The 21,717-nt window shown below is 40.2% G+C and overlaps 1 protein-coding gene across 1 annotated transcript in view; it reads right to left on the reverse strand.

The window, feature by feature from the left end:
• Window positions 1–15,806, reverse strand: part of GABRG1 (gamma-aminobutyric acid type A receptor subunit gamma1) — a 62,330-nt gene extending 46,524 nt beyond the window's left edge. The window contains exon 1 of the mRNA XM_087736808.1: window positions 15,612–15,806. Coding sequence (XP_087592934.1) covers window positions 15,612–15,703 — 92 coding nt within the window. The 5' untranslated portion in view covers window positions 15,704–15,806. The remainder of the gene's footprint in view (window positions 1–15,611) is intronic.
• Between the last annotated feature and the right edge of the window lie 5,911 nt (window positions 15,807–21,717).

Below are 21,717 nucleotides of genomic sequence, written 5' to 3' on the forward strand. Positions count from 1 at the left end.
TTAACAGAATCTCCTTCCCAGTAGCCTCCATTCTAGTTATGATATAAAAAAATAAGACTGTATACTTATTCAACTCAAATTTTAAGAAAGCAAACACACATTACATCCATGTGCTATGATTAAACACTCACAGAAGCTGAAGTCGTGTGTCAATTATGTGTGTGCATGTATACGTGGTATAGTTAAAATGCTGTACCATTCCTTTCAGTTAAGAAGATCATTTGTTAACTACCTATTTTATCGAGATTAAACAAATGCACAAGGAAAACACTTTTACACATTCATTTATTGCCTAACTTTTAATTAAATAAGCAGCAATATATAGTTTATCACTGAGTTATTAGAAAAAAATCGCAATACCTCAGTTGCATCTGCAGATTCACTCAGATATCACCAAAAGGTCAAAGAATGCCTGGAAGTAGTTTTCTTTCCATGTGAATCAAATGAGAGTGGACTTAAGTATTCCTCCAGTGCTAAAGTTTGCAATCTATATTACTCATCCAGCTTATTTCAGGGAACTGCTATGGGCTTCAAGTCAAGCAAAGTGCATCAGACTGATAGCAGTAACTCTGACAGTCACACAACGTATCTTCACAAATGGACACTGGCTAGCAATTATTACAGAGCATATGCAATCCATATAAATCAGTTCCAATGTTAGCATAAGCACAGATATTCCAGTAAAAGAAAGGAATTAAATTACTGTCCTTGTACCAATTTGTATTGTACACTAAAACTAAAAATGTTACTGCTATATTATTAGAAAGGGATTTAAGGGCTTCTAAATTACACACGGACATACACTGCCCTCAAAACTGAGGGTGGAATTTTTCAGTAAATTTCCTACAGGAATGAAGACCACCAGCATGTTCCACGCAGAGACAATACTATGCCTTCAGGAGGAAAGGACAGAAAAAGTCAGGAAAGGACAGAGATGCAGTAGGCACGCCTGGCTTTTATTGCACCCCTTTGTGGGAACGCACCAAACCAGTTTGTATTCGTAAGACCTTGAATCACCTCTCAGATAACACTAGCAAGTCTCACTGAAAATCAAGACTGTCATGGCTGTAGAAACTGTTTGGTGGTTTTGGCACGCCTGCTTAATCTGGGAAGTGCAACAGGGAGCTTGCCACAGCTCAACAGGTTCCCAGAGGATGAACAAAAGGCACTGCTAGGATATTGGGACTTTCATACCTAGCTTGCTGCAAACAAGTTGCAAGAGTCCATTATAGCTGAAAGTAATATGCAATCTAAATACAAGGTTCACTGACAGCCTCCCCTGTAACAGTCTGAAAAGTGCTTTCATTCTTTTAAATTGAAATGCACCATGAAATACTTAATCTTTAGTGCACTACATAGACATTATAGAAATGTCAGATATTAAATATTTAATATTTCCCATTAGCAAGATCCCACTAATGGGAGCACTAAAAGAAGCAGGAAGCTAAGTTTTTTGTAAATGTACACTCTTTTTCCCCTCAAAGCTACCTATTGCCTTCTCTTTCATGTTTCATTACCACGCTGCTTTTTTTATATATATTTTTGGTCTCCTTGTATGTCATCTAATTACTATATAAATTAGCTTACCGTTGCTAAGAGTGCAGAGGCAATCCCAGCCTTTCCCCAGGGTCATTAAGATGGTGAGGAGTAAAACTTAATTTATAAGCAGCTCTCTAAGGAAAGAGACATGCCCACTACAAAATTGACCTTTTCTTCTTCCTCTTTTTGTCCTCCATCCCACAAAGAGCAGAAAGTACAGCAAAACCACCAGATCACTGTAAAGGCTTAGGGCACCTGACCCTTAGGATCACCCCAATTATTTGCAGAGAATTTGAAGAATTTTAACTCTTTTTTAAGATATGCCCAAGACCATTGAGCATGCAATAAAGACTATAACACCTCTGCAGTGCTGATGGCAACCAGTTCTACACTTTTGATTCCTAAGCTGTAGCCACGGACGCACAGCCACTGGACTGAGATAAGACAGGAATGATGTTGGCTGGAAAACAGAAGTGACCAGAATATATAGAAAGTCTTCTGTATGCTCTCCAGTGAAGCAGAGCACACAACACCTGCCAACTTGAATTCTCAATCCAGAGGTTTTGAGAGGAGTTGCATAAAGCAGGTAGCTCCCCCAAAAAAGCAGCTAAACACACAAAGGCAACAGGACAGACATTGTGTACATATTCATTTCCAGGCATCTGAATTACTGATCTTTGTCATACAAAATAGATTTGACCCACTCTGTTTCAAAGGCAGAAATCCTTCCAGAATTATACAGTTGGCAGGACCAGTTGAGATGGTGCACTGAGGGTGCTAGACCATGTTCGTTAAGAAACACTTATTTTGGAAAAAAGATGGTTCAAAACTGTTCACCTTTTACCCAAGTTTCTGTGTGTCTCACATTGCGAAGTCCAGCTTTTTCCCCAGGGTTTGGAATGGGGTAAAAGGAAAGACAGAAGACAGCAAACTTCATTCCAAACCAGAAAATAAAATGTTAAATTCAGGTATGCCATTCAAATATTTAGCAACGGTTAACTTGGGCTGAGCACCTTTTTACTTCTTTGCAGTTAAAATAAATCTAACAAACCCACGAAGATTAATGTCAATTAACTCCACCTTCACTTTAACAGTAGCACTTTCCCCTCTCTCTCACAAACCCAGGAAGAAAGGCAAACTTAATTAAAGGGGAATTCTTTTCCTTTCCAAGTTCATCTAAAGGTTATTTCACTATACACAGAACATAATACTTAACCCTCTCTCCATTTACTGTAAAATATTTTTTTTCAATAAAGTTCACTCAGTAGGTCTTTTTCAGAATGTCTGTAGAGACAATGATTTAGAACAAAAAATGTTATCAGACATTAAAACATTTCTGTTCCATGGCACAACACTATTTTGCATCTATTACTGCAGGTGTTGATCCTCATTTTAATGATTTTATAAATAAGAAAGAGACCTAACTTCTTAACATGCTTGCTGTTACAACACTTCAGCTAGCCTCATAAACTCAACAGTAAACTGCATGTATACAGTTAACAGTAATTAGGTAAAAAGTGCCCTAATTATGCTCTCTGTCCTTCAACTAATTGGAGACATTACCATGACTAATAAATCCCTGAGCACAAGCGACTAATGACTAAATAAGTCTTTTCAACATCAGGCAACATGCTCTTCTTCAGACATTAATATCATAGGTCTTTGTTCTCCTTTAAATATGAGAAAAAACAATCAGATTAGCTTTAAGTTGCAATTAACATCTGTCAGGTTATGTAATGAACTGGAAAAAAAAATGGACATAGTGAGAGTGGTCCTACTGCTATTTGCGTCATGCGTATCAAAGTATTAAATGTAGAACTACACGTATAGCATAGCTGGGAGTATTTAAATATAGCTAGGGATTAATTTAGTTGTCCATTCCCAGGCTCCTCTTCTCACCCAACACATCTGAGGGTACCCAGTCCTCCAAGTGGGGCTGATTTATAGGGAACTCATAGACTTCTGGAGAAGCAGTAGAGACTGGGCTGGGAACCTTTGTTATCTTCACCGACCTCTCATGCCTGTGCACAAGCAACTCAATCAAGGCCTCAGTGGCCATGAGGTTTAAACAACACTGCACAGTAGCTCTGTCTATTTGGAGATACAGTGTTCCTTCCATACAGGGAATGCTCTTATGATCATTTAATTAATAAATAAATAAATAAGAAGGAAAGTCAGTGTTTCAGATAATTTCTACACCAAAAGAGCTGAAAGGAACATAAAATTTTCCTTTTTGCATTACACATGCCAACGAAAACCATGAAAGTAGTTGTGTTAGTTCATTTAGCTGAGGATCTTCTCCAACAGCAGCCAAAAGCAGTTGCTTTGGGAGTTTTACCAATACAGGGGTAGGGCACAATGACACTTCTCTAAATCACAAAACATGCCTTAAGACAGCTGTTATTCACTGGCCATGCTTCCCAGCATATTACATTTATGCTCTTTGTCTAGGTATAACACAATTTAACTTTTGTTTTCCAGTACTTTAAAAAAAAAATACTATTTTTCTCAACTTTCAGACAAAATGGTAATGTTTCCCAAATTGTAAACATGGGAGAATACTTTGCAAGCAACAGTACAACTTCAGAGGTTTGTTAAAATACTGCATTTAACCAGACAATGCTTCATAAGAAGTCGGTCAAGACAGACGAGGTTTCCAGGGAAGGTTTCCAACCTATCAGACACCTAACCAGACCCTACCTTACTCCAGAATAACAAACATGATATGCTTGTATGTGGTAAAGAAGTATATTTCATGGCCCCATCAACAAGAGTTCAGGGGTCATCTGACCTAGCCAAATCCTACACACGAAAAAAGACCTAGCGCATTGCTGAAAAACAAAACACGGTCACTGACACCCTCACATCCAGAGTCAGACACTTTTACAGATGCTGGTGATGATTCTAATTCAGAAGCTAAAAAAGCCAGTACTTAGCCATGTGTCATGTGCATGACAAAGGTATAGGACCAGGTATAGATGAAAAGCTGAACTCTAGAAGGATGATAAGTTTAAGCAGTGCCTGAGACAGAAGAGCTTCCTTACAGAGAGCAAAAAATGCAACTTCAACATGGTAGGAAACAGCAATTACTCTTATCTCTGCAATTTAAAACACATATTTACATATTTTCTTGGATCTCCCTAAGATAAAACAAGGGCCTCAGACAGACTTGTAGTATCCTTCAGAAGCTGAAAAAGGATTGGGGCTCTTGCACATACACAAATATTACTTCTTATCAGTAGCAGCAATAGCAGCAGGACCACATAGTCAAGACTACTAGAATAGGACACAATTGCTTTTTTCTTCAAAAGATTTTGTTGAAAGCTTTCTTCCACTGCTAGCTGTCAGTACTGGATGGTTTAAAAATCTCTCAAGATTTATCTTCCGAACTTGATGGCTGACTTCATACTCATCAGTTCTATTACATTTCTGCAGAAATTAACTCCCTTTTGCATTTCATCATCAGCTTCTTCACTGATGTGCTTTATTCATTGCAGAAAATTTCTGGCAAAATAAGCGTAACTGCAAGCAAAGCAATGCAGCTACTGAAAATACATCTCCAGAAGCAAGCATTACTTGCTCTTCTTAATCCTGTGGGATATAGAGTCACTGATGTTGTATTCCTTCATCTTCATCCTCCCTAAACGGGTTTAGACACTCTCTTGACAAAAATCTTTTTTCTCTACCCTCCACCCATTCCATCTCAGACACTTTTATCAAATTATTTCCCCCTCCTTCTGCCTTGCCAGACTCTGGCATATTCTTTTGTGTGTCAAAATGTATTTCTCTCTCACACTGAAGTATGTTTTACTTATTTCCTACATCTTTCTTCCAGAGTACCTACCACATACTGTTAGGTTGATTCTTCTTCTGGGTGCACGTACTGTCTTCTGCTCTTCACCATCCTGAATCTCATATTTATCTGGCTATTTATAATTTCCTGTGCTGTTTCCTCTTTCCCCTCTCCTTCCTGAGTTTTTACTGAAGGGATGAATCTGGACCTTAAGTCAGCAGTAAAATTATCAGGGAAAAGTGTGGAAGAAAATATTAAAAATTCTTATATAGAAAGAAACATTAGATTTTTAGGATAAGCTACATAAAGAAGTTCACTTAGTATTAAATAACTAAAGCCTTGTTTAAAAAAAAAAAAAGAACAATCATAGCACTAACAGAATAAAATCAGGTACCTCTGTTGTTCATTCCCTGTAATGAAAAGAGTTGGTTACATATTTGACTGTTTAGACTATCAGACTTGTGATATCTTAATACATATCACAAGCATCAGGTGATCAAGCTCTTTTGAGTCATTACAGCTTTGAAGTACATCTCTGAAAGATATGAAACATTTTCTCCCACACACAATAACTTCAGAACAATTAATTTTAATCTCAGTAAGACCTTCATTTAAAAGTATTATCACATTTCTTATAAAATGATCTTCAACATGTCTGTGATACTAATATAACAAAAAGTAATCCAAACAGAAATTACTGTAAAATACAACCAGACTTAACTCTAAACACTTGATAAAAGCACAACCTGACTGCAAAGAACATTTATAGAAATGTGAATTTTTAACATGAAGAACAACAGATATTATTAAAAATGTATTCCAGAAGAACAATTTTGTTCTGGGATCCACACAAATTGCTCTCCTTCAAGTCAACTTTCAGATAATGCTACATATTATTTGAAATGACACTGGTCAAATTTGTTATTAATTCAAATGGTTTTTAAAGATCTCACAAAAAATATCATCTGGACTCAAAGCATCACAGATATTCTTTATCCATCAGTCCTCTCATATAATACAGAGTTAATCTTCTCTCCTTGAAAGTTCACCCAAATATTGATATGCTCAGACCAGTATGACTGCTGCCTCTACTCCTATCAAGTTGCAGTCCAGAAATCAATTGAAAATTTTCCTCACATCTATCTGTCCAAGTACAGGTAATTCTCTGTGCCAGTTCAGAGCTGCTGGATTCTCAAACATATTCAACTTGATTAGTATAGTGATCGCACTTTGACCGTCTTAGTAAAAATAACTCTTTATCTCCATATGGGGTCACAAAAGTCTTCTTCTCAGTTTTGCACACCTGATGGAGACAATTACCTGTTTCTGCACCTCTCTTTTAAATGCTACACAATAGAGAGCAAGAATCTTGCACAAGACAGCAAACGATACTAAAACAAACAAACAAACAAACTAACTAACCCAACTGAAGAAAAAAAACCAAGCTGATTCCTGCTGTTTTCTACAGAATCATGCAATTTTAGAAGGGATCTTGGGAAGTTGACTTCTACTCAAAGGAGGGCCAATACTGAATTCAGACCAGGATGCTTAGAGCTTAGTCCAGTTGGGTCTTTGAAAACTCCATGGACAGAGATCCCACAACGTCACCAGACAACTTGTTCCACTGTTGAATTTTTTTTCCTTAATACCTAGTTGGGACTCCCCTTGTTGCAATTCATCACCATTGTTACTCATACTCTTACCATGCACCACTGTGAAGAGCCAACCTCCGTCTTCTCAATCACCTTCCCGTAAGTGCTGGGGTCTGCTGTTGGGTCCCCCCAAAGCCACCTCTTCTCCAGGCTGAACAGCCCTCTCCTCACAGGGCAAGTGATCCTGCCTCACCATTTTGGTAGTCCTTTGCTGACCTCCCTCCAGTTTAAATCCCAAACTGGATGCAGTATCTAGATGTGGTTTCACAAGTGCTGAGCAGAGGGAGACAGTCACTTCCCTCAACATCCTGAGTGTGTGCCTGGTCCCACAGCCCAGGAGGCTGCTGGCCCTCTTTGCTGCCAAGGTGCCATGCTGTCCACCAGGAACTCTAGGTCCTTTCTGGCAGAGCTGCTCCCCAGCCAGCTAGTCCCCAGCCTGTCCTGCTGATGGGGGCTTCCCACCCAGGTGCAGGACTTAGCACTCATCCTTGATGAATATTATAACGTTCCTGTCAACCCATTTCCCCAGTCTTTCCAGCTCCCTCTGAACATCAGCCCTGCCCACAAACATATGAACTTGGTAAAAACAATCTTTCAACATGAAAAGAAGTAAATTGTCTTCAGGAAAGGCTATGCTAATATCATTATTCCTGATGCTCTGAGCAGTTCTTATTTCACCCCAGAGAAGCAAGGAAATAGGACACACTTCTCACTTGTCTTTCCTCACATCAATTATTCTATGTTCTGATTACAAACTTGCAGAATGTGTTATGTGTTTTGTTTTGGCTTACAAAAACTGGGTAACTTATTGATCGTAACACCCACATTTGCAGTGTAAGTACACCTCTTCCTCTGTTCTGAGAAAATCGTTACTATGATACCTTAAAGCAGTTCTTTGCCTAGGAAAGTATTTGAAAGTACCCATTATCTCCAGTAAGTAGGTCCTTCCTTTCTTATAGTACAAACATTTCTAATGCTACCTGAAAAATTAGTAGGGGCCCTTATGTCAACTATATTTTAATCTTAGAGATCAAGAGCATTTTGTTATAAAATTTTCAGACAAATATATATTCACCTTCCTCTACAAAATGTCTTCTAAGGAAAGCCTTCCAGCCATTGCATGCAACAAAAAATAAAATTTATCAGGAAGATAAAGCAGGCCTTAGGATAATCTGTACTGCCTTGACTGAAACTGAAGTGTAAACCTACTAAAATTCTTAGGGAGATTTGTTTCGGATAGATTTGAATGAAACATAGAAATGTAAATTGGTAAGTCTTATTTTTTCAGTTGTTAAGTTTTACCTTCTTTGTGGGTTTTGGCCAGACCATGCAATCAAATAATTAAAATGTAAACAGCCATATTGCACTCTTCATCCAGACAAAACAGTGGAGAATAAATGAAGATTCAGAGAAGAGAAGATAAAAGGATAATGACAGCAAATTATGGAGTCTAAGTAGATATAACTGAAAAGGGACAAATGGTATTAAATAAAGGACAAAATATCCCTAAACTGCTAAGGAAGGACATGATGATGAAAAGGCATCACCTGTCTGGATATTTGAAACATGTACTAACCACAGCAGTATCAGATCTCCTGGGAGTTTCAGACTAAGATCATCACACAAGGACAGACACACATAAATCCATGTGCCATGTGTCAGCACCCTGTTCAAGAGAGCGCAGATCTCTATCTGCACTTGACTGATGAAAGGTTAATTGTCATGAAGTTCAGAATGAACTGATATATTGTTGATGGGTTAAGTGCCTTGATCCAAGAAACACTTTCCATAGCAGAACTAGACTTAAAACAAACATAACATAAATGAATGCTGAGAACCATAACCTCAATAAAAAGCAGTTACCCTAATTAAATGCCATCCCACAGTCACTATAACATTCATCAGATTGCAAAGTCAACTTTGTTAGATTTCTACTTTAAAATGTCACCAGCATCTCAAGAAATACATAAAAGATCTCTCCTTTATGAGAGATTTTCAATTATTTAAGCTGCTGGTACGTCAACACATTCATGTGAACATTTGTTCTAACACAATTCGTTGCATATTTCCTGCAAAATCTTCAGGTAACTAGGAATCTCCTACAGCCCTTCACAAAACCAAGCTTATTTCAAGTACTTCCAAATTCTGGTAGACATGTGAGCAGGTATCAGTCTCCTCCCACAGAAGGCAAAGAAATACGTATAGACTGAAGTAGCAACAGAACCAGAGACTTGCACTGAACTGCGCACCATAATAGTGGCATATAGGTGAATCTGGCTTAAAATCATAGAAAAAAACCATACAACTTTAATAACTAGGCAATGACAACTTGTCCCCAAGAGAAATACAGTGAATGGGTTCTACTGAAATTTTAGTGTAACTGTCATTAGTCAATTATGGACTAATCCAAAGGTTAATGAAATTAATGAATAATTGTACAAAGATGTGAATAGACTCCGTAAGGGCTAATGTAAATTCCTAAACCATGTAATAAAAAGCTTGCTGTCTCTCTCTCTCTCTGCAAGCAAAATTATCTCTTTTCCACTGTAATTTATTGTGTATTAAATATAACACACACCTTTTACAACAGGAGTATTCCACCTCTTGTCAGATGACAATTAAAATGTATGGCTGTCAGAGTTGTTCACTGCTGAATGCAACCTGCAGACCATCAGTTGGATGGCCCTCATCAACAAAGCAAGAACCTAAGGTACAGGTCCATAGCCCACCTGCAGCAGGTCTGAAACAATCCAGTACATATTTCACAGCTGTATGCTGGTAAGATCAAGCACCTTTCTCCCCATGGAAAACACTGAGGGAACTTTATTTTTAAAATCATCTACGTAATTTATTCTGCCATGTAAATATGGCATCAGATAATGAAGAAAAAAATTTGTCATGACTTATACTGACAGAGTTAGCCACCTAAATTAATACTTAATACTACAACTCTTTCCTGATGTAAATTCCATCCAGCTGAACTTTATTCTGAAAGAAAAATTGGACCATAATATTACATTAATAATAATAAGACTTAATAATAATACTTAATCCCTCGTGGTACACTGCCTTAAATAAGGAGAAAACCATATTAAATGAAAGGACTAACAATCCATTTAAGACCTCAAATAATTTAATCCAAAGGAGACGTATCTCATGTTACCTCAGATCTTTCCTACTCAGTATGTCTGTCTTCCTGAAAATAAGAAAAATTACTGCATATAAATTTAGAAACACAGAATTAGCCATTCACACCTTACCAGAGATAAATGCAGAGACACAGAAAAGAAATTGAGGATCAAGGCAGGAAGCAAAAAGAAGATGAGGTACACCGGAGCAGTACTGGAGTGAATCCTGGGATAGAGTATCTCAGCAGTATGAAGCAGGAGTAGGGAAGTAATATTCTGTGTGTATCTGCCATTAATGAGGCTAATATTTATATAATCTACCCATTTTTTAGGTATATTCTTCAAAGAAAAAATGGAAAGGGTTTATAAAATGGTTAAACAAACAATTCAATATTTTCTGAAGAAATTTAAGTATCTCACTTTACTTATCTGAGAGAAAAATCTAAGCTGCTATCAAGTAGCCTCTTAAACTACAGACACCAGGGAAATACTTCTAATAGTAGTCAGTATGACTGTAGCATGGGTAAATCCATTTTGATGGAAATTTCCACTCTGCGCAGAGTATCTCTGATTGTGACACATTTGTACAGAACTTTCATTTTGGAGTAGTTCATTCATCCCGCAACACCTGCTAGGCATATAACTGCACTGCAGCTTCTCATCTCTGAGGTGAGGAGGTTTCTCCAAGCAAATAATCTACAACTTATCATGAAAGACTAGGCTGGAAAGAGAAGACAGCAGGATGTTTTCTGGCCAAAATGCTGATTCCTTTAAGAATTTTCAGGATTCATTTGAGTTCTATTCAAAGCAAAACATGGCCGAGGCACACAGGGCCAGGAAGAGCTTTGGTGACTGGTTTTCCTGTTGAAGAGCAGCCAGATGCACACCACACTCCTGAGGAGCTGCTGCAGCCATGGTCCGCACCCTGAGGTTGCCCTGCAGAACCAGAGATATGAACCAAGACCTGGATTTCCCCACAGACAGATGGATGTGGGATCCAGTGGCTGAGCCAGCTGTAGCAGGTGGTACTGGGAAAAAATCAGGCTTTTTTCAGCTAGCAGAGGATCCACTGCCTGGAAGCCAGAGAAACCTCAGACTAGAAATACTGTAAAATACTTTATTGGATTCCTCCTCATCCAAGTTTCTATGCAGGGACTTAGAAAAGTTATATTGAAGCAACAAACCTGATGCAGAAACCAGGGCAAATTCTCTAGTTTTGTTTATTCTGATGTCAGCCTGGGTTGTCACAGCGGATCCTACTGAATTGAACATCCACCAATGAAAGTGTATTTTAGAAACTATTCCTTTCCATCTTTGCCATATCACTGAGATTTCCCTCTTCTTTGAAACAAGTTCAGTTCTGGTCAACTCCTGCTGGTCTTTCTAGTCTCTTCAGTCACCTCTATTAGTTCAGTGTTGTTGCATTATTGACCATTTTAGGTTTAGATACGTAGCATCAAGTTTTTACATAGACAAGTAGGCCACTGAACTCATCACACTATTTTCAGCTGTATTAAAAATGTTTGCATGCATAAAACTGCAAAATCAGGACTTCTGTGTTATCTCCATGTTAATTCAATTGCATCTGAATTACTCCTTACAAATTACTACCGTTCAGAGAAATTGTTAAGAAATAAAAGTTAGTGTCACTGTCATCCACCATCCTTTGAAAGGCTCCTGTCAGTATGCTACATACTGTCATTTATAACTATCACTCTTTCTGTTGCTCTTTACCAAATAAGTTATAATATTGTTATTTTACCTAAGTACATGCTCTAATTTAGTATGCAGTGCAAGAAAGGGCTATGCAGGTAATTAAAAAAGCCCTAGTACTCTTCTCTCATAAATGTTGCTACAAAAATGGCTCTTTGCCCATCTTGGGAGATGCTCACCTTTGTTTTTATATGAGTTCAACATACATGACTTTTTAAGTATACATATGATAGCACAAACCAAGACAACTCACTTTCAAACAGTGCATATGCCAAGTCCATTTAAGTAGTCCTACCTACTGGCCATAGAAGCTAGGTGTTGTATTCAACCAAGATTATTACAATTCCTCTACAGCTTCAAAGAAAAAACACAGATTCCCCAACCACCTTGTAATTTACTCTGTGGCCAGACTTACGTATCCACAAGAAGTTGACCAAAGCAAACGAGTGCTCACCTGTAACCTTTTCTATCCAGCTCAGAAAGGCTTGAATTGGTAGCAAGGGTGGTCTTATATAACATCAGGCATATTTAACAAACAGAAAGTTAAAAGTAATTGAAAACGTAGTTCAATTTGCTATGAGAGCCCTTTTTTTAATGGATTGCCATAGTTTGAAGGTTTCCTTTAAATCCATTGTAAGAAAATTGTGTGCAAAGAATATAAGTATTTCTCAATATTTATGTCTCGTTAAACTTTATACTAATAAAAGAAAATATTAATAAACTTTTAATAAAATAAACCCTATTTGAAACCACTGGGGCTGCTAAATAACAAGTTCTTCACTGTCACATCATGAACAAAGCACATAAGAGTGAGGATAATAATGAATAAACATCACAGATGTTCAAATGAAACAGTAAATCACTATTATCAAGCATTAAGAAACCCATGTTGTTATGACAGGCTTAACTCTGATCCAGGAATTTATATGAGAAGAAAACATAGGCTGTATTATAAAAGTATTTTCCTAAGAGATACTTTGAAATAGAAAAGAAAATATTAGTTGACATTTGCACCTGCTGACAGTTACATTCCAATGGAGCATTTATAATTGCTTTTTAGAACACTGGGTTACAAAACGAAAGGGAAGAAATGGCCAAAATTAAGTTAAGCTTACAATATACGCTTAGGGATGCTGACCAGCACATACCATTTAAAGCAGTATAAATTAGAAGAAATGTTACAGTTATGCTGCACCTGTATGGTTAGAACTAAGGAGATAATATTAATTATGTTGTCAGCTCTTATGCTCTCCCTATGAATTATCTATTTATTTGAGTTCAACAAGAATAATGGGTTTGCTGAACATTTAGGACTGCAGTGACTGCTGGGTAACTACTCTTTTCCTGCACATACCTTATAGGAAGGCTCACAGCCCAGTTTCTGCTACAAAAGAGATGTCAGCTATTGACAAAAATAGTCCTTCAAAATACTGACTCATGAAGTTACACCAAGTGCATTGGCCATTCTGGTCTGTTTGTGGTGCATGTGCAGAACTGGGGGAAAACAACTGTTTTATGGGACAGAGTTCAACTGCAATGAATCCATTTGGTGAAGCAAGTTCAGTCTAATGTCATGCTACAGCTTTTGGGGCAGTACATTAAAAAGATAAACTCTTAGTTGTACTCAACTTCCAACATTCTTGCTTAGGATTTAGCTTCATTTGTTATACCTGAAGTAACTTTACTCACACTCAGCACAAAGTACTTTCTGTATAAATGCATACTAGAAGTGATGCAATTTGCAACCTTTTAAAAGTATGTGTTGAAAAGGTGGGTTGGCTCCTGCAAGATGTTTTCAAAAAAACAGCCAGAATTGGTGCAGCCTGGTCTATTCTTGAGAAAAGCATTACTTCCGTGTTTTAGTCTGAACTTCAAGGAAAAGCTTGGGCTGAAACTACAGAAAGGCATCCAAAGAAGCAGAAAAATAGTATTTTCATCCTACTTTGTGTCAGGCTGCTGCTAAAGGGCGCTAGAGCTCCTGAGCTCTCTGCAAACACCTCTGAGTTGTAATGCACTACATACCAGAGAGTCGGGTCTGAAAAACATGGCCATTTGTGGTCACTTAAAAAAAAAAAAAAGGAAAAAAGAAAAATCTCTCAACCACCATTTTCCCATGTAGCCTCTGAATGAAAGGCAAGCCTGAAAACAGTTGATTCAGATACATGGATATTTATACCAAAGGTTCCATTTTATCTGAGATGTTCTGGAACACAAAATAAAATAATTCTTGTAAGTTACCTCTTTTTCTCACTGAAGACTTCTTATCAACTTATTTATAAATGCTACTGTTAAAGAGATGTAGACACAATAATCTAGATCTAGTCCTGTAATCACAACCACACTTGGACAAACAAAAAAAAAAAACACCAAACTTTTTTTTAGGTAGTCCTCCCCCTTTGTAACTAAGTCTTTGAACTGATAAATTAGCATGCATATTCTTTTCTCTCAAACCACTTGATAATTTCTTTCATACCTGAGGTACAATATGTTCATTAAGAAACATTCTGAAGATGCACAGCTGCACTGCTGTAATTTCCATCAATGCTTTTGAAAAATATTTCCATAATATGCCAAGGTTTTAAAAGACACAGATTAAGAAAAGTATAATCAGTGGTGTTTCTAAGTAGGGTAACATGGCAGCCTTCTGAAGATGAGAGATGAGCCGAGATCAACACACTTCACACAGATTGATAAATCATCATTCAGTATGGGGAAGGGATCTACAGTCTGATGAACTTAAAAAAATGTTTAATAGTTTGTTTTGGGTTTTTTTTTGCCAGCCTTCATAGTACACACTTGGTATATCCTCTTATAATGGTAATTTGGTCTACCATTGAAAAGAAAGACACACTGGGCAACAGCCAAATACCCTCAAATACCCTTTCAGTACTGCCTTCTGATTTTTATGAGAGTATAACCTGTGGAATGACTCACATTAGCTCTGAATTATTAATGGAGTTGAATGAATCCTTTTCGTTAAGTTGTTACGAGTACTAATAACACAGTACCAAACTGTTGTTTCTTCAGAGCCCTTCAGATCAATTTTGTAACTCTCTCTTTAAAATGCACGTTTCCAACTTCGGGGACTTGAGCAGCTGCCCGGCACCATCCCACGCGTGGGCCCAATCGCACTCCCGCGGGCTGCAGAGGCACGGGATGCCGTGCAAGGACGTCCCGCTGCCGGGACAGCCCAGTGAACAAGTGCCGGCACCTCGAGCAGTGCCCCCACCTTACCACCGACTGCCGGACCCGGCTCTTCCAAAGCAGCCGTCAGCGCCACGGCCGCTCGCCAGCGAAACTCCAGCCTCCGCTCCCCGGAGCAAGCGGCGAGCGAGCGGGGACGGGCAGGCACCGCGGCGGGGAGGTGCCGGCGCTGCGGGGAGCTCGCCGCCCCTGGCGGCAGCCGCCCCGCCGCCCCTCCCCGGGGCGCAGGGCTCCCCTGCCAGCCGGCTGCCCCTGCGAGGGGTGGGGGGACGCGCTTTTCCCAGCACCGAGCTGAGTCCGGACTCACCGACTCGCTCAGCGAACAAGTGGAATGCGGCAGAAGTTTTACTTTGCCGGTGCCGGCTTCCCCCGCAGCCGCCCGCGGGACCCGCCGCCGGAGCACAGGCACCTGGAGGGGGGCGGGGGGGGGTAAGTTTGGCGGGGCATAGCACGCCCCCTTCCCCCGCCCCAAGCCCGCCCAGCGCCCCCCGAGCTCAGCCCCGGGCGCGATGCGCAGGTAGCCGAGAGCCGGCGGGAGGGTGCGGGCGGCCGGGGCGGTGCGGGCGTCCTCGCCGTACTCACCCGCTCCCCAGCCGCACGGTCAGCAGCAGCAGCAGCAGCCGGGCCCCGCGGCGGCGGCTCCAGCGGGGCGCGGGGCCCCGCCACGCATCCATGGGCGTAAAGGCGCTCTCCCGTCCCCGAGTTTTCTCCGGAGAGGCTGGGGAATAGCGACCCTGCCAATCCCACCGTCCCCCCCCCCGGCACACGGCAGGCAGAGGGAGGGGAGGGGAGGGGAGGGGAAGGGAAGGGGAAAAAAAAAAATAAAACACCCAAACAGGTAGGAACCCACGCTACAAGGACCGAGCAACTCGCCCAATAGGCTCATCAGGTTGCTCCATAAATTATCCTAAAAATTGCTGGGCGAATCAATCCCTAGCAGAGGTGGAGCCTCCTTTACTAGAAGGGAAACATGCTTGGGAGAGAGGGTGGCATTTATTTGCTATTTTCTCCAAAGAGGGAAATAAAATAGATCTCATATATATATATATATAAAAATATACATAATATATAAAATGTTAAATATATATTTAAAGCTACATATATGTATTTAAATCTTTATTTTTTAAAGCTGTTCTTGCAGTCTGAGAAGCAGCCCCTCGGCCCTGCCAAGCGGACCCCCGCAGCCGGGAGGAGAAGCGCTACGGGATGTGCGCGAACACCCGCGGGGACTGCGCGGCCCCGCGTCCGGCACGACCGCGGTTTTGGGGAGGGCGGCACCAGCCGCGGGGAAGGGGGTACCCTCCGGCCCCTCGTCCGTCCCCAGGAGAAGGGGGTCCCGACCGTTCCGGAGGCAGGCGGCATGCTCGGCGCGCAAGAGCAACCGCGGGAATTCCGCGTACCCAAGAAACGAGAGTCGCGCAAGCCCGGAGGCTGCAGGCGGCTCTGCGCGGCCGCGGAGCGCCCCCGGGGGGGAAGGGGGAGGAAAGCGGGCGATGCGCGGTGCTGCGCTATAAAATGCGCCGGGGCTTGCTATAACATGCAAAAACGGTTCCCTCCCTCCCCCGTCTCCCCTCTGCTGTTCCTTCCTCCTGCCTCTCTCGGGAAACCTACGGGGGAAAGTAGCCAAAGCAAAACCAAACAAAAAACCCTAATATAACCCCCACCAAAACCAAACCCGAGGCAGGAAAAGCAACCGCGGCGGCGGAGGCGCGGCGGAGGTTCCGCGCTGGCAGCCCTCTCCGCCGGCGGTGGGGACAGGCGGGTACGACCCGGCGGGACTAGCGCTTAAGTAAAGCGTGTTTCTTTGCACGGCTTCAGGGTCGGATGGCCCCTGAATCTCTCCCCAACCCAATTCCTTGGCCCCGGAGCTGTTCCCGCTTGCAGCTCTCTATGGGGCACTCCTGGAATAACCTGCGCTGCGGGATTCTCGGCATAAGGAGCAAACCCTTTTATAGTCGTCATCATCATCATCCTTTGAGTTAAGATTTAACTGCATAGAAATGTAAATAATCCCCCATTCAGTGGTTATTCCGATAAAAGGCAGTGTTTTGTTTCGGCTTCTCCTGCTTCTTTACGCATCATCATCTGGTTATTATTTTATATGTACAGCTTACATCTGCTTTAATGGTTAAAGAAACTCACCATGCTTCAGAGAGCTGCAGTACATTAAGTGAAAATTCAACGACTTGAAAATTAATAGCCAGTCCTAGGGGTACTGGCAGAATGTAAAGGCACATATTATTGTATGACCTGAGGTCTCTTTATTGGTGGATTAACACAGCAGGCAGCGTCCTAGCGTGATGGCAGAGGCACGAGCTCAGAGGAGAGAATATGCATTTATTATAGAGTAAGTGCAGAAGCAGCTCCCCTGCTGCAGCTGGTGGCACTGGCTCCAAGGAGCAGGATTGCTGTCCCCCTCAGCAAGAAAATAAGCACAGCCTGTCTCCAAGTCCCTTTCTCTCTGGGAAGTCCTTTTGCCCTGAAAATAGCCGTGATCCTTATGGACCTTAGGTTTATTATGGATTGATCTGTCAAATTGACTGCATTTTGCAAAATATGCAATGAACTCTTCTGATGCCTTTGCATTCTGATGTTTATGGAGCCATTAAAACTCTTTACTAGTCTATAAAATTTCATCCTGTCATTAAAATATATTACGTAATTAATGTGACTACTGAGAAAGTTTGATGTTAGAAGTTTAAGGGTACTTACAGGATTACAAGACATCTTTCTACATAAGCATTTTGGAGTATCTATTTAAAAACACTTAATTTCACCCCTGTGTAGGTTCAGCAGCTTGCTAGTACTGAAAGAGGTGGAGGATTACAGCTAAAATAACATGTAGCATTAATAGTGAGAAAATAAAATTTTTCATTTCATTTCTGGGTTTAGAATGCTAGGGCATAAAAGTGCCATTAAAAATAATTTAAAATAAAATCAGCGCCAATAAGATTTCTCAAATGACACAAGACTACCGAAGCTATCAGGACAAACTGGTTTCAGAAAGTCCCAAATCTGAATTCTCCTTGTAGTTTAATGTAAACAATAGAAATCCATCCCTCTCAAAACTAGAGAAGAAATGATTCCATGAGTAAGTAAAATACCAGATGAAAAATAGGTATAAAAATTTTGAAAAGCAAACAGGAAACAAAAATAATAAAAACTCTTTAACTACCAGAAGAAAACTTGAGGGAAAAGAAATCGTCTCAGATTGTCTGTATTCCTAAGGAACAACAGAAGCAATAAAGGAAAACTGCAAAACGGAAAAGGGGATATTGAAGAAAAGCTGGGGAAATTACCTAGATGAGTGTCAAAAGAAGGAGATGCTGATACAGGATAAGAAACTAAAGGACAGGGAGTTACCAAGGCCACTTGGTACTGGAGCAGCTGACCTAACAACAATACTTAAATTCTCAGTTAAAATCATCTTCTCCTGCCGAGAGTAGGAGGGCTGTCTTCAAAAAAAAGCATGGAGGTGAAGAAAGGGGTCAACAGAGGCATTTCAGACCTGCTAGGCATCACTTCAGAAACAACAAATTGAACAATGTTAATGTACAATGTAGGATTCAAATCGCTATTAAAGAGGCACAAACCAGAATGGCTTCTGCAAAGGAAAACCACTGTGTCTAACTGCTTCAGTCATATTTAATGAGTCTGTGAATAGAAGAACAGGGCTACGTAATTCACTGTCTTTCAAAACCTTTTTAAGTCTATCAGTTATTTGTTAAAGGAGCTGCATAGTTATGGGTTGAGTAGGACAGTAATGTCATCTTTCAGAAACTGCTTGAGACTACTGTCAGAGTGGTTAACTTTCCACGTTAAAAAGATGAATCATGAGTTCTTATAAATCTGCTCTTGAGATTATTTTATTTAGCTGATTCCTCACTGAAGTAATGGTTTTAAAGACAAGAAATAGAAAAATTTACAGATGAAAGTTTCAGTTCGGTTAAGTCTATAGAAAAAAAATAGAGAATACTGATTAATTCATCAGAGTATAGAAAATTAATTATAAAATGGGAAGTGATGGTATGTTGGCAAACAGAAACAGAAAAATAATTCAACGGTTGAATTTGGTAAAGATTTTAAGTACCTAAATGTAAAATTACATCTCAACTCTCAGTGCTGCTGCTACCTAATAGTGGAAGATCCAGAGAAAGCATTTATATTTAACTGTGAAATTTCTCCAGGACTGTAGAGCAGCACCCCTACAAACACTCAGAAGAGCACTGGTTTGAGCAGCTCAGCACCCAGATTCTGCCCAATCTTATCTGAAGTCTTTGTCTACTCTCCGGATTTGAGGAGTGCAAGATAACCAAGTAATCAAATGCAATGTAAAAGTCCTCTAAAACACAGCCAGGGTAGATCACCCCTTTCCTAAGTTCTTAAAAGTATAAGAATTGATTTGAATTCCATACAAATACACCTAACCCTCAGGCACTGTAAAAGGAGCAAAGACACTTAGCACAAGCTTGTTATTTCCAGTCTGGAAGCCACCTATTCAACTTCAAGGTACCTACAATCTGTGAAGCATCTAAAAGGACATGAGAAAGAATTTTCATGCTTAAAGATGAAGTCCAAATAGAAGGAGGGAAAAAAACCCCAAAACTAGTTAATACCACTATATTTTTCATCTGGGAGCCTTCATGCCTAGTATTGAAAAGACTCTTCAAAATTTAATTATTCAAGACCACAGAGGAACCTAAAAACACTCATATGCAATTTTCCATAGTTGACATCACACATCTGCTGTATTTCTCTTGGACATAACTACTTTCCTGACAGGAACATGTGAAACTTGATGACAGGTTTGTGTGCCTGCATACCACTTTGAGTGCATAAAGAGCTTTGAAAATCTAGCCCTAGTGGGTGGCCCATCCTCATTCACTGTGCTTGAGGGAAGTTGATGGCCCTCACTCATGTAGTCCTGTAAGGAGCGCTTATCCTGCTGAGAGCAAAGTCATCCAGTGCACGGAGAGGGAAGAGAAAATTATTATGGTATGCTGTCATCCACCAAAAAAAAAGATATACAATAGCAAGAGCTCAAGGACCATTTCAGCCATGTAGTCAAAAGGGTAGATTCAAATTTGCATAACACTTTTTTGGTGAAGTTACATCTGTAGACCTTAACTGTGGATGCACAAAGCAATTTCCCGCATATACCTCGCCCCCTAGATTCATAGAATCATAGAACGCTTTGGGTTGGAAGGGACCTTTAAAGGTCATCTAGTCCAACTCCCCTGCAATGAGCAGGGACATCTTCAAAAAGTATGCACATGTGATTTATATGCTTGCATTTGAGTAAGCACAGATGTAAGTGCAGAGTCACAGTATTTTAAACCTGCAGCCCAAATGAAAACAGTTCCATTCTTCTTAGGGCAATTCAGAAAAAGAGGTTTTAAATATGCATAACCATGCTTAATGCTACCTGAATGTTTATTCTTTAATAAAATTCAAGAAAGGTATCCTAAACAGCACAGTAGCCTACTGTTGCAATAGATGTAAAAAACATCCCAAGAACAAAGAAAATGAATGCAAACATTTTGGCACTGGCCTTTTAAAATGGGCCTTTAAATATGAAGATGGTGGATATCCATGGGACGGGAACAGAAAGATGCAGAAATGGAACTTCAGTGCAGCTTTCATATTGTGATTCAAACCACAAAATAATTGCGTTCAGTGAAACAGTCAACATCTTAATAGAAAATAAATTATAAAACTCTCACTTCCCATAGCTAAATATCATTTTAATTAAGATTTCATCTCCGATACATTGATTTAACTGCTCATTCACTTATGTTATTCATTAAAATGATTACTAACAGTACAACTTTAGTGGCACTTAAAAATTAAATGAGAGAAGTAATCTCAATAGAGAACGATGGATGTAGGAAAGGAGAAGACTGCACCCATCTTTGCATCCAAGGGAGAGCTGAAGGGTTAGAACACATAAGACGATATTCCTTTACATTTAGCATGTTACCCTTCTCAATTTAAACTACAATGAGATGAAAAACAAATTGAAGCATAGGCAGATCTATGGTAACTAGGCTGAAGTGCTTAGGTACAGAGAGATAACTTCAAAGCACAAGTATTCCCTTGGTCTATGCCTATTGTGATTATCTTTCACTAGACCTCCAAGTATATTCAATGTGAGTCAGAAAACAGCAAATAAATACATTTTATCCTTCCTGTTTTACAGGGCATAAATCCACAATCCCTTCCTCTTCTTCTCCCTAAGAGCACAATTTTATCTTTGCCTCTCCCTCACCTTTCAGACAGTTTCCCAGAAAATGGAGGCCTGGACCCTGGATTTCTCAAGAGCCTGGATTTCCCAAGAGCCTGGATTTCCCATCTGCCAAGACACATCTTTGAAGACAGCAGACTTTGCTGGGGAATATGGTGACCGACGAGAAGAGGGATACTTGCGAGTGTGAGACACGTGTATGCTGCAGACAAGGCAAGGAGTCTTACAGGGAACTGGGGCACCAAGATGCACTCTAGTTCATTTAGGAAGTTAAGTCCAGCTTGGACTACCTCAGTGTCATGGGCAGGAGGTGAGCACTGGTTCAAACTCTTCTCCAGTCTATGCTATGTTTTCCCTGGTAAGGAAGCAACACAGTTCAACCCAGTGAACCACAGTGGTGCAAATATACATTATATACATTGGCACTTCAATTCAAATGAGGAG

This window comes from Nipponia nippon, unplaced genomic scaffold (assembly GCF_047370975.1).
Source record: "Nipponia nippon isolate SJK-2023a ecotype South Korea unplaced genomic scaffold, ASM4737097v1 scaffold_6, whole genome shotgun sequence".
NCBI classification, from domain to species: domain Eukaryota; kingdom Metazoa; phylum Chordata; class Aves; order Pelecaniformes; family Threskiornithidae; genus Nipponia; species Nipponia nippon.